The sequence below is a fragment of the Eulemur rufifrons genome, chromosome 2 (assembly GCF_041146395.1).
Source record: "Eulemur rufifrons isolate Redbay chromosome 2, OSU_ERuf_1, whole genome shotgun sequence".
Lineage (NCBI taxonomy): Eukaryota > Metazoa > Chordata > Mammalia > Primates > Lemuridae > Eulemur > Eulemur rufifrons.
Window position 1 is genome coordinate 83,371,832 of NC_090984.1, and position 18,010 is coordinate 83,389,841.

The following is an 18,010-nucleotide window of genomic DNA, read 5'->3' on the forward strand; positions in this document are numbered from 1 at the left end:
ATAATGTTCTAGGCCTTCACATTCACTCACCACTCACTCACTCACTGACCCAGAACAACTTCCAGTCCGGCAAGCTCCATTCATGGTAAGTGCCTTATACAGGTGTACCATTTTTTATCTTCTACATCATATTTTTACTGTACTTTTTCTATGTTTAGATGCACAGATACTTAACTATTGTGTTACAGTTACCCACAGCATTCAGTACAATAACATGCTGTACAGCCTAGGAACAATAGCCTATACCATATGGCCTAGGTGTGTAGAAAGCTATACCATCGAGGTTTGTGTAAGTAAGAGCTCTGTGATGTTAACACAGTAACAAAATGGCCTAATAACGTGTTTCTCAGAACGTATCCCTGTCATTAAGCAGCACATGACTGTACAATAGATACGAGTAGATGCACAGGCTTCTATCTTTGCCTGAGCATTTAACACCCATTTACCCTTCCTAACTTGGCTCAAATGTGACATCCTTTAAGAAGTCCTCCTTGACTCTTTGCACAGTCTTTCCTCTTGCCTCTTACCCTTTCCTGGACTGAATTAGTTTTTCTCTCTTCCTAGATTTTATGATAGCATCTTTTGCATTTATATCATAGTGTAACAAAGTAGATGGTTTATTTCTTCCAAATACTGAGCTCCTTGAGTGCAAAAACAGTGGTCATGTTGATGAATCCATGGCGCCTTTCATAGAGTATGGCATGTAACAGGTGCTCAGTAAATGTTTGGATGAAATCACTAAGTTACCTAAGTACCTACACTATTTTTCTTCATAATGTACTTTCCTCTTTCTTTCCAGGCCCCTAAAGTTTATACCTTACTTCGATGGTCTTGTAACTGGTCTTTCTACTTCTATTCTTTAGTTCTTCTGTAGTAGCCTATACATTAATGCCAGATTAATGAAATTCCATATTTTGGAGTACCTGTTTAAAAACCTTCAACATCTTCCCGTTGTCTGAAGAATAAAGTTTAAGTTCATCAGTAAGGACTTGAGAGCCCTCACACTATGCTCTCAGAATATACCATGTTTATTTCAAATCCTATTATACTTACCTACCTGCCTAACTTTATTCAAGTATTTGAGCACCTGCCTTTTGCAAGGCTTTGTGAAAGAGGTTTAGTAAATATGATATATGCTCATTCTCTTTATGTTCACTTTTTGATTCCTCGTTTCCTTATTTACTACTTCATTTCATCATAAGAAAAAATAATCTTTGTAGAACACTCAGCCATGTTCATATTTAAGGAAGAAGTTCTATTTTAAGACAAAATATGAGTAATATAATGAAGTTTAGGATAGATGGCAAGCCATCTGACACAATGTCTAGCACCCATAATAAAAGTTTAATAAATGTTTAAACTGAATTAATTCTGTTTAAATTTTTAAAGATAGAAATTGAAGTTTAAGGCTATAATAAAGAAACTTATTTATTGTTTTAAGCCTTTGGAAACCTATTTTTGCTTCATAGTAATTCAACTGTTAACATTTGAACTTTACTTGCTATCTATTATTATTTGTAGTTTTATCACTTTGAAACACAAAGTCAAAACATATGTAAGAATACTATATTACACGTTTTCAAAACTTTCTTTTTATACTCTCGTTATAGGTTATCTGTAAAGTCAGATGTGCCACTGAAATTGACAAACACAAGTAAGTTTTATGAGTATCTAAATTTCTATCTGAAAGATCTAAAGCATTAATTTATTAATATTAATGATTAGTACCTAAAAGATGTAAAAAAATTTTTACAGTAGACTTCTCAAGGTATAAAGGAGTCGTTGTTGAAGGGGCCTTAGCAGTTTTCTAGAAAATCCAAATATTTAGGTTGGTTCAAAGGAAGTAAATTTAGTAGCCCACATTTCTCTCCCTTTAGCCATACTGCTGATTAATACCTTTTTTTTTTCCTGCTGCTCTGCACTGTCCCACTTCAGATGTTAGATGTAACTTCATAGATGTATCTTTTACCAAGGTTAAATTATGCTGTGTAGGGTGAGAATGTATAGTATAATTCCTTGAAATAAGTAATGTTTCAGTACTGATTAATCTCAGAAGTGAGGATACTAAGCTATAGAGTCATATAAACTTGGGTTTCAGACCCAATTTTCCCACTAACTTGCTGACTATACACTTCATATACCCTCTCTATGTTTTGGTTTCCTAAACTACTCTAATTCCCTGGATATATAATTTCTATTAATACGTCCTTTTGGATTTCAAACCATATAATTATTGTTTTTATTATTTAATCTGAGAGAATATTAAAACCTAACCTTTTCAAACTAAAATCTTAATACTTTTCGTGTACACTTAACAGTTTAGTTTGCTTGTTACAGATTACACATTACCTTCAATTTACTTCATGTAAACCATTTCCAAATGCAGAGACTTTGTGATTCCCACTATTAAAAGTGATCCAAAATACAAGATACCAGGATGCCAGATAAAATTTCTAGATCATATTATTTAATATGGGGGTATAAACATATTTGAACTATGATTACTTTCCTACAGATAGCTGTTATTGCTGTTTGAAACAGATAACTGCATCTTACCTGAAGAGTTTTTATGAGGTAGTCTAATTTTTCTTAGGGGGAAGAGGTTAAGCATTTCATGTGCAGAGTTGCTCTGTGCTCTGTGTATGTAGTAAATGTGCAACTTTATAAAAAGATGAGATATTGATGAATGCTTGAAACTCTACATATACTGTGCCTATGTTCTTCTTTAGTCAAGTTTGAAAGCAATGTTTGCTATAAATAATCAGAAGTTCCTAAGATTGAACATTGTTTAAAATATATTTCCCTTACCTCATAAAAATTAATATTAGATGATCAATATAAATTTAGATATAGCATATTATTTTTTCAGGCAAATTATAAAAGCCTGGTAATTCTCGCAAAGGAAAAGTCAGTGGAAATATGCTTAATAGTTATAAAAATGAAAAATTCAGGATTATTTGAAATAGTGCTAAAATAGTCCTTTTATTCTTCTGGTAAAGGTAACTGAATTCAAGTTAACATGAGATTATTTCTGAATTAATGCTTAAAAATCGATGCCGTTTTAAGATGGTTTAAATACTAATTTCTTAGCTGCAAAGATAGCGCAATAAACTCTGAGATTATTAAATTTGTATTTTATGAAATTATAAACATTTTAAACAGAAGGAATTCTTGTTCCTAAAACAACACACTAATTTAAAATTAAATTTAATTTTTCATTAGTTTTACAATCATCTAACAAACTTTTTTTCTTTCAGAATTCTGCTACATTTGGGCTTTATATTGGCAAGCCTTCTCTTTTTAGTGGTGAACTTGACTTGTGCAATGCTAGTCCACGGAGATGTCTCAGAAAATCAGTTGAAATGGACTGTGTTTGTTCGAGCATTGATTAATGATAGCCTGTTTATTCTTTGTGCCATCTCTTTAGTTAGTTACATATGCAAAATTACAAAAATGTCATCAGCAAATGTCTACCTCGAATCAAAGGTAAGTAAATTTCTTGAATTTGCACTTAAATCTAATTTCAAATCCTTATCCTATGAACCATATTTTCATGGAAAGTATATATTGCTATTTTTTTTGAAATGAGGTCTCACTATATTCCCCAGGCTGGATGGAGTGCAGTGGCTATACACAGGCATGATCATAGCATAGTACAGCCTCAAACTTCTGGGCTTAAACTATCCTCATCTCAGCCTCCCAAATAGCTGGGACTACAGGCGTATTGCTTTCTTTTAAAGTATCGTAAATGACCGGTACATTTTTGAGCATGAAAGAATAGTCACTAGAAATTTAAAAGTATTCAAAATTTGGTACTTAATAAACAATGATTTTTTTAAAAGAAGCTTATAGTAAGCATATTGTATTTTCTGTGACTCTGCATTAAAGACTAATTAAATTAAATAAATCAGAATTTATATGAAAGGATCAAAAATAATCTATTATATAAAGCTGCACTAACAAGATTTCGCCCAGTAAGGGTGGTGGTATTGCCTAAAAAAAATTTATCAGATTATGTCTGTGTATACTTGGGTCAGTAATGTTAAGGTGTCATATAGGTAAAGTGGTGTTTATTCATGTAAAGGTTTAGAAAATGTTACTTCACCCTATGATGTGAAGTCCATATGATATTTGAAATAACTGATCATGTACCTAAATTTGTAAATACCTTGCTTCTCCTTTTCCTTATACTTTGGATCAACAAACAGAAGCCAAATGTTAACCCATTGATAAAGAACCATGGAAGTTTCCACTGGTGTTGATTGACAGTGTGGTTGAGCAGTAAACTGGTCATCACAGTGTATGTGTGGCATTGAGTGTAGGGGTGTAGATATGTGGATACTGGGTGTGGGTGTATACATACACACACTTCTACCATCACTTGCCCAGGAAAGTTGGCTTTAATTTGGCATCATTGCCTATTCACTGAAAATAAGCAAGATAGTATCTTAAACAGTTAAAACAGCTCTCTGAAATATTTTTAGACCTCTATATTGTCATTATCTTTAATATAGTCCTAGTAGAGTAAGGTACTATAATTAGATATATGATAATCAACTTGTCCCTTAAATTTAGGCAGAGATTTTAATTTTACTTCTTAAACATATTTCAGTGGAATGTTGGAAAAAAAATATATAGCAAGGGAGAGAAAGAAGAGAGACAGAGTCAGACTTTCAAAGCTATTAATCTTACCTGTAAAACTGTTTTATTTAACTTCTATTCTAAAGGGTTCTTAAAATTTAAATATTTTAGCTAATTCAGACTTCAGTTTGTTACGAATAATGTTGTCACTGTTATGATTCATATCTTTTGGTAGTAGCAATAGCATCTTTTTTTTTTTTTTTTTTGAGACAGAGTCTTGCTCTGTTGCCTGGGCTAGAGTGCCGTGGCATCAGCCTAGCTCACAGCAACCTCAAACTCCTGGGCTCAAGCAATCCTCCTGCCTCAGCCTCCTGAGTAGCTGGGACTACAGGCATGCGCCACCATGCCCAGCTAATTTTTTCTATATATATTTTTAGCTGTCCATATAATTTCTTTCTATTTTTAGTAGAGACGGGGTCTCGCTCTTGCTCAGACTGGTCTTGAATTCCTGAGATCAAACAAATCCGCCCGCCTCAGCCTCCCAGAGTGCTAGGATTACAGGCAGTAGTAGCAATAGCATCTTAATATAATAACATCACGATAGAATTCATACTTCTTACTTGTCTAGGGATAAAGCATAAACAGATGCAGTTAAATTTAAAGTGCTTGTTCTCTAGGTACCTAGAAACTTTCTAAGTTTGGTTTTGCTTACTTTGAAATAGATAATACTCTGAATATAGTAAAGTTGCCAGTCTGAGAAGAAAATTTCTTCTGATAAATCTTCCAGAATCATTTCAAACATCTTCCCCTTACTATCATATGAAAGGTATTCACTTTTTATTATTTAAAAAGTCTTAAATTTAAAAGCTGCATGGATTCAACATTATCTAGGAACACTACAGAGAGACATGTTCAGTTACATACCTATAAAGGGAGATGAGATACTAGATGATTTGTATTATATTGTACTGTTATGTAGTTCTTTATCTTCCTAACTAGGTTATAGACTTCTTCATTCAAAGAGCATTGTCATCTTGCTTTCATGTTCTTCTTGTAAAATCACTAGGCTCATTTTTGTTTTTTGAATTCTACAACAATACGCAGTAATGGCCATTCCTTTTATTCAATCAGCAAATGTTTGTTGAGCCATCTACCTTTCTCTTTCAGACTGACCCTGTGTGTCTTGCTATCCCCAACAGCATTTCCTTAAAGCCCAGACTTTAGTCTTCTCTTTTCCTCATTTTATTCTTCCTTCCTTCTTTTCATATTCTGTGATAATAAAATCCCACATAATTTGTCTCAACCAAATCTTACCATATTTGCAAATGATACACAGTATGCCTGTCTCTATTATCTTTAGATTATTTCATCATCCAGGAATGCCTTTCCCGCTCCCAGAGCTCTCTACCTAATTGCCCATATCTTACCCAACTTTAAAGACCTAACTCTAATGTTTCCCCTTTTTATGAACTCAATTTTGTCCCTTCTCCCTCAACTCTAGAATAAAATTCAGAAATGACTCACTATCTGAATTATCTTAAAAGTTTATTTATTCCTCTGGGAACACTTATCAGTTTATACTAGGTAACATTCGTGTGTGCATGTCCAATTGTTCCTTTTTGTATTTTTTTATTGATATTTCATAGTTGTACATATTTTGGGGGTACATGTAATATCTTGATACACATATACAATGTGTAATGATCAGATCAGAGTAATTGGGGTATCCATCACCTCATACATTTATCTTTTCTTTGTGTTGGGAACATTGCAATTCTTCCCTTCTAGTTATTTTGAAATATACTATAAATTATTAACTATAATTTCTCTACTGTACTATCAAATACTAGAACTTATTCCTTCTAACTATATTTTTGTACCTAACTCCTCTTCATCCTTCCCCTCCCCCCTTCCCTTCCCAGCCTCTGGTAACCATCATTCTACTCTCTTACTCCATGAGATCCACATTTTTGGCTCCCACATATGAGTGAGAATATATATGTGTCTTTCTGTGCCTAGCTTATTTCACTTAATGTAATAACCTCCAGTTCCATCTATATTGCTGCAAATGACAGGCTTTCATTCATTTTTTATGGTCAAATAATATTCCATTGTGAATATATACCACATTTTCTTTATTCATCCACTTATAGACAGTTTGATTCCATATCTTGGCTATTGTGAGTAGTGCTGCAGTAAACATGGGAGTTCATATATCTCTTCAATATACTGATTTCCTTTCTCTTTAATATATATCCAGCAGTGGGATTGCTGGTTTGTATTGTAGTTCTATTTTTAGTTTTTTGAGGAACTTCCATACTGTTTTCCATAATATTTGTGCTACTTTACATTCTCCCCAACAATGTACAAGTGTTCCTTTTTCTCCACATCCTTGCCAGCATTTGTTATTTTTTGTTGTTTTGATAATGGCCTTTCTAACTGGGGCAAGATGATATCTCATTGTGGTTTTCATTTCCATTTCTTTGATGATTAACGATGTTGAGCATTTTTTCATATACCTGTTGGCCATTTGTATGTCTTTTCAGAAATGTATATTCAGGTCTTTACCCATTTTAAATTGGATTATTGAATTATTTTTTTGCTACTGTTTGAATTCCTTATATATTCTGGTTATTAATCCCTTGTCAGATAGATAATTTGCATATATTTTCTCCCATCAGTAGGTTGTCTCTTCACTTTGTTAACTGTTTCCTTGGCTGTGTAGAAGCTTTTTAGCTTGATGTAATCCCATTTGTCTATTTTTGTTTTCATTTCCTGTACTTTTGAGGTCTTACCCAAAAAAGCTTTTCCCAAACCAATGTCCTGGAGCATTTCCCCAATGTTTTCTTCTCATAGTTTCAAGCATTTAAATCTTTAATCTATTTTGAGTTGATTTTTTCATATGGTGAAAGATGGGAATCTAGTTTTATTCTTCTGCATATGGATATCTAGTTTTCCCAGCACCATTTAAAAGAGACTATCCTTTCCCTAATGTATGTTCTTGGCAGCTTTGTTGAAACTGAGTTGGCTGTAAGTGCATGGATTTATATCTGGGTTCTCAATTCTATTCTATTGGTCTGTGTGTCTGTTTTTATGCCAGTACCATGCTGTTTTGGTTACAATTGCTTTATAGAATAATTTATTATTTTTAGATATACATTTTTTAATATAATTTAAAATCAGGTAGTGTGATCCCTCTAGCTTTATTCTTTTTTCTCAGGATTGCTTTAGCTATTTGGGATCTTTTGTGATTCCGTATGTATTTTAGGATTTTTTTCCTTATTTCTTTGAAGAATATCATTGGTATTTTGATAAGGATTGCATTGAATCTGTAGATTGCTTTGGGTAGTACAGACATTTTAACTATATTAATTTTTCCAATCCATGAGCATAAGATGTCTTTCCATTTTCTTGTGTGTCGTCTTCAATCTCTTTCATCAGTGTTTAATAGTTTCCATTGTAGAGCTCTTTCACTTCTTTGGTTAAATTTATTCCTGGGTATTTTTTTTGGTAACTATTCAAAATGAGATTTGGTTTCTTGATTTCTTTTTGAGATTGATGACTGTTAGTGTATAGAAACACTACTTATTTTTGTATGTTGATTTTTGTATCCTGCAACATTAGTGAATTCATTTATTAGTTCTAAGAGGTTTTTGGTGGAGTCTTTTTAAGTTTTTCTAACTATAACATCATGACATCTACAAATAAGGTTAATTTGACTTCTTTCTTTCCCTTTATTTATTTCTCTTGTCTAATTGCCCTGGCTAGAACTTCCAGTACTAGATTGAATAAAAGTGGTGAAAATCAGCATCATCTTATTCCAGATCTTGGTGGAAAAGCTTTCAATTTTTCCTATTCAGTATAATATTAACTGTATGTTTGTCATATATGGCTTCTATCATATTGAGGTATGTTCCTTCTATACTCAAATTGTTGAGATTTTTCATCATGAAAGGATGTTTAATTTTATCAAATGCTTTCTCAGGATCTATTGAAATTATTGTACAGTTTTTGTCCATGATTATATTGATATGATGTATCACATTGATTTGCGTACGTTGAACCATACTTGTATCCCTGGGATGAATCTCACTTGATTATGGTGAATGATCTTTTTACCGTGTTGTTGAATTCTGCTTGCTAGTATTTTGTTGAGGACTTTTTGCATCTATGTTCAACAGGGATATTGGTCTGTAGTTTTCTTCTTTTGTTTTGTCCTTGTGTGGTTTTGATATCAAGGTAATGCTGGCCTCATAGAATATGAGTTTGAAAATATTCCCTCCTTTTCAATTTTTTTAAATAGTTTGACTAGAATTGGCATTAGTTCTTTAAATGTTTGGTAGAATTCAGCTGTGAATCTATCAGGTCTTGGGCTTTCCTTTGATGGGAGACTATTTAAATTACTTCTTCCATCTTGTTACTTGTCATTTGGTCTGTTCAGGTTTTCTATTTCTTCCTCATACAATCTTGGAAGCTTGTATATGTCTAGGACTTTATTCATTTCTTCTAGGATTTCCAATTTTTTGGAAAAAATATTCATAATAGTCTCTAATGATCCTTTATGTTTCTGTAATATCAGTTGTAATGTTTACTTTTTGTCCCTGATTTTATTTATTTGGGTCTTCTCTCTTTTTTTCTTAGTCTAGCTAAAGTTTCATTTATTTTGTTTATCTTTTAAAAAACCGACTTTTTGTTTTGTTGATCTTTTGTATTTTTTTAGTCTCAATTTCATTTATGTATGCTCTGATCTTTATTATTTATTTCCTTCTAGCAATTTTGGATTTGGTTTGTTCTTGTTTTTCTAGTTCCTTGAGGTATCTTGTTAGGTTGTTCGTTTGGAGTCTTTCTGTTTTCTTGATGTAGGAATTTATTGCTATAAAATTGCCTCTTAGGACTATTTTTGCTGTATACCATTGGTTCTGGGATGTTGTGTTTCCATTTTCATTTGTTTTGAGAAATTTTTTAATTTTCTTTTTAATTTCTTCATTGACCCATTGGTCACTCATGAGCATGTTGCTTAATTTCCATATATTTGTACAGTTTCCACAGTTACTGTTGTTATTGATTTCTAGTTTTATTCCATTGTGATCAGAAAAGATACTTGATGTGATTTTAACTTTTTGGAATTTGTTGAGATTTGATTTGAGCTCTATCATATGGTCTAGCCTAGAGAATGTTCCAGGTGCTGATGAGAAAAATGTTTATTCTGCAGCAGTTGAAATAAATGTTCTGTAAATGTCTATTAGGTCTATTTAGTCTAGAGTATAGTTTAATGTTGCTTTGCTGATTTTCTGCCTGGATGATCTACCCATTGCCAATAGTGAGGTGTTGAAGTCTCCTACCATTATTGTATTGTTGTCTCACTCTCCCTTTAGATCTGTTAATATTTGCTTTATATATTTAGGTGCTACAGTGTTGGGTGTATATATATTTACTATTGTTATATCCTCTTGCTGAATTGATCGCTTTATCATTATATAATGACCACCTTTGTCTCTTTTTACAGTCTTTGACTTAAATTCTATTTTATCTAAGTGTAGCTACTTCTGCTCTTTTTTGGTTTGCATTTGTGTGGAATATCTTTTTCCAATGCTTCATTTTCAGTCTATATGTGTCTTTATTGGAGAAGTGAGTTTCTTATAGCCAGCATATAGTTGAATCTTGTTTTGTAATCCATTTAGCCCCTCTGTCTTTTAATTGGAGAATTTATTCCATTAACATTCAATTTTATTGTTATTGATAGGTAAGAACTTACTACTGCCATTTTGTTGCTTGTTTTCTCATTGTTTTGAGATTTCTTACTTCCTTTCTTCCTTGCTTACTGTCTTCCTTTGTGGTTAATCAATTTTGTCTGATAGTATGTTTTGATTAATTGCTTTTTATTTTTCATGTACCTATTATAGGTTTTAGCTTTGTGGTTACCATGAGGTTTACATGAAACATCCTAAAGTTATAACAAGTTATTTTAAACTGATAGCAACTGGCTGGGCATGCTGGCTCATGCCTGTAATCCTAGCACTCTGGGAGGCTGAGGCGGGAAGATCGCTTGAGGTCAGCAGTTCGAGACCAGCCTGAGCAAGAGCAAGACCCCAGTCTCTACTAAAAATAGAAAAAAAATTAGCCAGCCAACTAAAAAATAGAATAAATTAGCCAGGAATGGTGACATGCACCTGTAATCCCAGCTAATTGGGAGGCTGAGGCAGGAGGATCACTTGAGTCCAGGAGTTTGAGGTTGCTGTGAGCTAGGCTGATGCCACAGCACTCTAGTCCAGGTGACAGAGTGAGACTCTGTCTCAGAAAAAAAAAAAAAAGAAAAACCTGATAACAACTTAACTTTGATCTCAAAAAAAAAAAAATAACCTGTACACATTAACTCCCTTCTTTCCCCACATTTTGAAATTTTGATATGACGATTTGCATATTTATATTGCCTATCTCTTAGCAAATTGTTGTAGCCATTATTATGTTTAATACATTCGTCTTTTAGTCTACTTAGTAAAAATGTAAGTGGTTTATATACCATAATTATATTAGTGTAACAATTAAGTTATTATCCTTTTCTTTCAGTTTGGAGAACTCCCTTTAGCATTTCATGTAGGACAGCAATAAATTCCCTCAGCTTTTGTTTGTCTGGGAAAGTCTATGTCTCTCCTTGATTTCTGATGGGTAGCTTTGTGGGGCATAGTATTTTTTTTTTTTTTTAGACAAGGTCTCACTCTGTTGCCCAGATTGGAGTGCAGTGGCATCATCATAGCTCACTGTAGCCTCAAATTCCTGTGCTCAAGCAGTCCTCCTACCTCAGCCTGCTGAGTAGCAGATGTGCACCATCATGCCTGGGTAATTTTTTTTTTAGGGACAGAGTCTTTCTATGTTGCCCAAGCTGATCTCAAACTCCTGACCTCAAGTGATCCTCTCTCCTCAGCCTCCCAAAATGCTAGGATTACAGGCATGGGCCACCATGGCCAGCCTGGCCTGTAAGGTTTCTAATGAGAAGTCTGCTGCCGGGCATCTTGGATCTCCCTTATATGCTATTTGCTTCTTTTCTCTTACTGCTTTCACAATTCTTTCTTTGTCTTTGACCTTTGAGAGTTTGATTATAATATGTCTTGGGGGAGGGTATTATTACTTCAGTTGAATCTGATTGGTGATATTTGACCTTCCTGTACCTGGGTATTTATATCTTTCTCCAGCTTTGGAAAGTTTTTTGTTAGTATTTCTTTGAATAAGCTTTCTATCCCTTTGTCTTTCTCAGTTCCCTCTTTAACTCTAGTAACCCAAATATTTGCTTTTTGATGTTGTCCCATAGATCTCATAAGCTTTCTTCATTTCTTTTCACTCTTTTTTCCCCTCTGACTGTATCTTAAAATGGTCTGTCTTCAAGCTCACTGATTCTTCTGTATGACCAATTCTGCTGTTGACTACGGTCAACTTTTTAATTGAAAAATTTTTTTCTTCCATCTATTGTTCTTTATTTGAGCAAGTTGACAGGAAAAGTAACCTAATGAGCATAATTATCAATATCTACTATGCACAAGGACTCTTCTAGTTGTTTTTCACATTACCTCACAACAATTCTATGGGGTAGTCTGTAATATTTGATATAATAAGAAATGTATGTCTAGTCTATGCCCCTGGTTCCTGGCGCACAGCTCCTAAAACCCTTGGAATCTCCTGAGTGATTTGTATGCTAATAAAATGACAGATGGCTGGGAGCCCCTAGATAGTTTCTGATTGGAGGCTGGCCACCAGAAAGACCTAGGCATGATTTGGGGGTTGGGATTTCAGTCCCACCCTATCCCCAACCTCTGGCGAAGGAAGAGGGGTTGAAGGTTGAGTTGATCATCAGTGGTCAATGATGTAATCAATCATGCCTATAAAATGAAGCCTCCATAAAAACCTAAAGAATAGGGTTTTAGGAGCTTCAGATTGCTGAACACATGGAAGTGCCTTGAGGTGGCAGAGAGGGTATAGAAGGTCTGTGCCCACTCCCCCATATCTTGCCCTATGCATCTCTTCCATATGGCTGTTCATCTATATCCTTTTAATGTCCTTTATAGTAAACCAGTAAATGTAAGTAAGTGTTTCCCTGAGTTCTGTGAACTACTCTAGCAAATTAATCTATTCCAAGGAGGGGATCATGGGAACCCCAGATTTATAGCCAGTTGGTCAGAACTGTAGGTGACAACCTACTACTTGCAATTGGCATCTGAAGTAGGTGGCACTGTTTTCAAGTAGATAGTGTCAGAATTGAATTAATTATAGCACATTCAGTTGGTGTCTATAAGAAAATTATTTGTTTGTGGGGAGAAAGCCCCCCCCATTATGGTGAGCAGAGGTGAAATACTGTATTGAGTGGTATGTAAGAGTACAGAGTAGGAAAAGATGGATTTTTGCTTCCAATGGTTTTATTTATTTATTTATTTTTTGAAACAGAGTCCTACTCTGTTGCCCGGGCTAGAGTGCCGTGGTGTCAGCCTTGCTCACAGCAACCTCAAACTCCTGGGCTCAAGCAATCCTCCTGCCTCAGCCTCCCGAGTAGCTGGGACTACAGGCATGCGCCACCATGCCCGGCTAATTTTTTCTATATATATTTTTAGTTGTCCAGATAATTTCTTTCTATTTTTAGTAGAGACAGGGTCTCACTCTTGCTCACGCTGGTCTCGAACTCCTGAGCTCCAACGATCCACCTGCCTTGGCCTCCCACAGTGCTAGGATTACAGGCATGAGCCACCACACCTGCCCCTTCCAATGGTTTTATTTCTATTTTACAAAAAAAAAAAAAAAAAAAGAAGAGGGGGCAGGGCTTAAAAGGCAAAGGCAGTGTGACTTGTATGGCCTTATATGACCTGGCTCCTGCCTGTCTTTCTGACCCCTTACCACTACCACTCTCCTCTTCCTTTTCCAGCCACACAGGCTTTTTGACCCCCAGTTTCTCACCAAAAACACATACTAAGTATATTCCAGTCATATATAGCCTTTATACTGTATTTGTTGTTCCCTCTGCCCAAATTGCACTTCCTGTCAATATGTATGTGATGGCTTCTTTGCATTCAAACCTCAGCTCAGATGTCATTTTTTTTTCAAAGCTGCTATTCTTAACCACCCAACTAATGTTATCTCCCATTCTGATTACTATATATATATCACCCTTCTTTGTTATCTTCATAGCATTTACCAGTAGCCAAAATTATTTGTTCAACTGTTTGCACACTTATTTGCTGCTTCTCCCTCCCAAAGTGTAAACTCTGAAAGTAGCTCCTGTGTATGTCTTGTTCATTTTTCTATCCCTTTCTGTAAAATAATGCCTGGAATATACAGTAGTCCCCCCTTATCCAAGGTTTCACTTTCTGCAGTTTCAGTTGCTGGCAGTCAACCTCAGTCTGAAAATAGGTGAGTACAGTACAATAAGGTACTTTGAGAGAGAGACACCATATTCACATAACTTTTATTACAGTATATTGTTATAATTGTTCTAGTTTATTAGTTGTTGTTGTTAATGTCTTACTATGCCTAATTTGTAACTTAAACTTTATCTTAGGTATGTATGCATAGGAAAAAAACATAGTATATACAGGGTTTGGTACTATCCATAGTTTCAAGCATCCATTGGGGGTCTTGGAATGTATCCCCTGTGGATAAGGGGAGGAGAATATTATAGTAGATATTCAATAAATATTTGTTGAAGAAGTACATTCCATGCTTGCATGCAGTCTTTGTCAGAGCAGCTTTACCTCAGTAACCAAATGAGTTTCACCACTGGATTTTGTTAAGAGCAAATTGAAACAATAAACATGCCCAAGGTCACATAGTTGAACCAGGCTTCAAATTCAGGTCTGACCACTAGTCTCTGCCAGTAACCACTGTTCTTTATACCCCGGCACTGACTCTATTTACATCACCTTGTGTTTACTTATAATCTTTTAGGTATGTATTTATACATAGTTGTAATTTACATGCATACGTTTGTATATTTATTAATGACATTATTCCACATAAATTCTTACTGCATTTGGCCATACTACTCTCCAAAAGAATAAACCATTTTATAATGCTGTCATCAATGTATAAATGTACATTGATATAAATTTCCTCTGCTCCATCAATATTTGGGTCTAAATTTTAATTATTTTGGTTATTTTCATTGGTATGCCTTAAAAGTTTTTTTATTTATTTTTTATATCATTTATTTATTTATTTATTTATTGAGACAGAATGCAGTGGTGTCATCATAGCTCACTTCAACCTCAAACTCCTAGGCTCAAGCAATCCTCCTGCCTCAGCCTTCCGAGTAGCTGGGACCATAGGCACATGCCACTACACCTAGCTAATTTTTCTATTTTTTGTAAAGATGGGTTCTCGCTCTTGCTCAGGTTGATCTTGAACTCCTGAACACAAGCGATCCTCCCTCCTCAGCCTCCCAGAGTGCTAGGATTACAGGTGTGAGCCACCGTGCCTGGCAAAAAGTTTTAATTAGGATTTATTTGATCTGCATATATGATTCCACGTAGATTTCGAATCCATATGTCTGTATATGTAAACTATTTCTCAATGAATTATAGAGCAGAATCTGGGCATTTTTTCTTTATATATTTGGCATATATGTTTTCTGTTTATATTAAAATTTTACCCTTGTTAAGAATGATAGCCTTCATAAGTCTTGTGTGTGTTTATTTATGAATAGATGTTTAATCTTATTAAATTATTCTCAATAACTTCATATTGCCACAATTTTGTTTTTCTGTTTATTATACAAATATAGTAAATTATATGATTAGATTTCCTTATATTCCTTGAATTTTGAGAATAAAACTCCATTTTATTATTTCTTTTAATTGTTGTATTTCAGTTACTATGATATTATTTAAAATATTATTAAACCTAGACATGAAGTAAAATTAACCAACATTTTTTTCCTTTTTTGATATCCTTGTCGGGCTTTAGGACATAAATGTATTTATCTCATAAACTGAGATTGGTAACACAGTATGTAGTACAAAGTAGTAATAACTCAAGTTCTGAAGTTATATTGCCTAGATTTAAATTAGAGCTCTGCCATTTATTAACTCTATGACTTTAACCTCTGTCCATCTTTAAACTGGACATGAGTATAGTAACTATATTCATGGAAGTGTTAGAAGGATAAAATGATAATGTGTGGAAAGTCATAGTGTACTATTTGGCACTAAAAATATAAATATTGGCTTGCTGTTATCTTCATCATCATATTTTTACATAGTTTATAGAATAAGATTATTCTTAGAAAATTTGAACAAATGCTTCCATTATCTATTTGCCAGAAAGTTGTTCTTTGATAAACTTTTTTAGTTTTGTTTTATTTTTTACTGTTATTTATCTGTTTACCAACTGGTTTTATTTCCATCAGACTTGCTGTTTTGTGGTTTTATAGGCAGTTAACCATATTAACCTTATAAAAATTTTATTTTTTCTGATTATTAAAAATAACAATATAAAAGAACATGATTTAAAAAATTTTTTAAAACAGCAATAACGTCACCACTTGACACAACTATATTTGGAACTCAGTGTAAATATAACTTCATACCCTGCTTTTCCCCTTATGCTAGTAAAGAATTTCTCATGCTATTAAAAACTCTTTTTAAGGCTGCATAACATTTCATCATATACCAAAATTTAACTCTTATTTTACTCATAGGCCTTTAAGTGGTTTTCAAAAGGAATGTGAGCCTCCATAATATTAATTTTCTTCAAAATCAGTTTTGTTTAGCTATTTATTTTTAATAAGAGTTAGGGATTTTAGTAATTGTGTCTAGAACTGTCTCAGTTTACAAAGCACTTAAGTATCTTTTATGTTATCTTTTTTATTACTTATTTTTTAATTTGTATTATATTCTTTAAGCAACTAGAACAGTGCTGTGATTTGATTCTCTTTTTCAATAAGGCATTCTTAATTGCTTTTTAAATATTATTATCAATTTGAAAAGTTTATTTCTGCTTTCTTTTTTTTACGTTCTTATGTGTTTAAGGTTGTTACTTTGTTCCATGTCTATGTCTTTATAGAGATATATAGACATTTAATTCATTCTTTTATAAACTAATATAGATATTTAGAATAATATGTTTTCTCCAGTACTGCTTTCCATGATCTTATAATATTGTAGCAACATTCCTTATTTAACAAAAATAAAGAAAATTTCTGTTTGGATTTCAGCCATGTCTCAGACAATGCATATTTACACATCAATGTGAATTAGATATTATCTCTAGCTATAGGTCTTCATTCAGCTCACCTTGGAAGAAAGTCTAAAATTCAGACATATGTCTTCTTTAGGCCTCCTAACTTCCATAAGAAGTTGTCAGTTTTACCCTCTGCTTAATTGTCCATGCATGTGAATCTGGCCTAATAACGAAGAATTTCTGTACTCCAGGTTCTTATCAGAGAAAATAAACTCTCAACTGTTAAATTCAAAAGCTTAATTGCCAGAAAGATTACCTGAAGGATATGGGGTCCATTTCTGTCCATTTCCCCATCTTTTTTATGCTCAGCCCAATCCAGATCATTGCAGTTTTGCACCAAGACTACATTGTACCCTGGGTAGAGTTGTCTTTTCCAACCTACACTTTGACATTATGCTTTGGCCTACATCAGGATATTTGTAAGAAAAGTTTATTTTAAAGTCACTATAGTATAATGTTGTTGAGAATATTGTCTATACAATGTCCTCAAAAAAGATCTTTTTCTCAGATTCATCACCAAGAAAAACAGTGTTGAGTAAGAAAGAACAGTGTTCTTTCCTCTGGCAACTGTGTTGTTCAGAGGCAAATATGTGGCTCACCTCTATCAATTATAGAACACCTTATGATATCTATTTTTGGTTCTAGTTCTACCTCTATTTTCATCTCATTTTCTTACCTACCCCCATATACATTTCTATATTTATTTTTTATCTGTCTGTATCTCTGTAACTGCTTCAAATTCTCTTTTGCAGTGAGAGTGGTTCTCTTTTGCAGTGAGAGTGGTATAGATAAAAATAGGATTGGATATACTTTTGGATATATTTTTTTTTCAGATATCAGTTTTTGAAATTAATATGACAAGACCTTAGTGAGAAACAGAATATTATAGTGATTAAAAGATGGAAACCTGGGATCAGAGAGAGGACATAAATTCTAGCTCTGCTGCTTATTGGCAGTGTGATCTTAGACAAGTAATAGCATCTCTAAGTTTCACTTTCCTGATATGTAAAATGGAGATAATGATAGTGTTGATCTCATGGGTTGCTTGTTAGGTTGTTGTAAGGATTAAATAAAAATGTATATAAAGTGCTAAGTATAATGCTTACGAGCAAAAAAAGTGCTTATAAATGTTAGTAATTATGGTCCTAATGTGTTCTAGTGCATAGTAACTTAGCTTCAAGAAGTTCTTGAACACCTGAAAATGTTTGCAAAA

The 18,010-nt window shown here is 33.7% G+C and overlaps 1 protein-coding gene across 1 annotated transcript in view; it reads left to right on the plus strand.

Annotated features, from left to right (window-relative positions):
* GPR137C (G protein-coupled receptor 137C) overlaps positions 1-18,010 on the plus strand; it is a 71,962-nt gene that overhangs the window by 33,060 nt on the left and 20,892 nt on the right. Inside the window, exons 2-3 of the mRNA XM_069464897.1 lie at positions 1,611-1,654; positions 3,258-3,486. Coding sequence (XP_069320998.1) covers positions 1,611-1,654; positions 3,258-3,486 — 273 coding nt within the window. The remainder of the gene's footprint in view (positions 1-1,610; positions 1,655-3,257; positions 3,487-18,010) is intronic.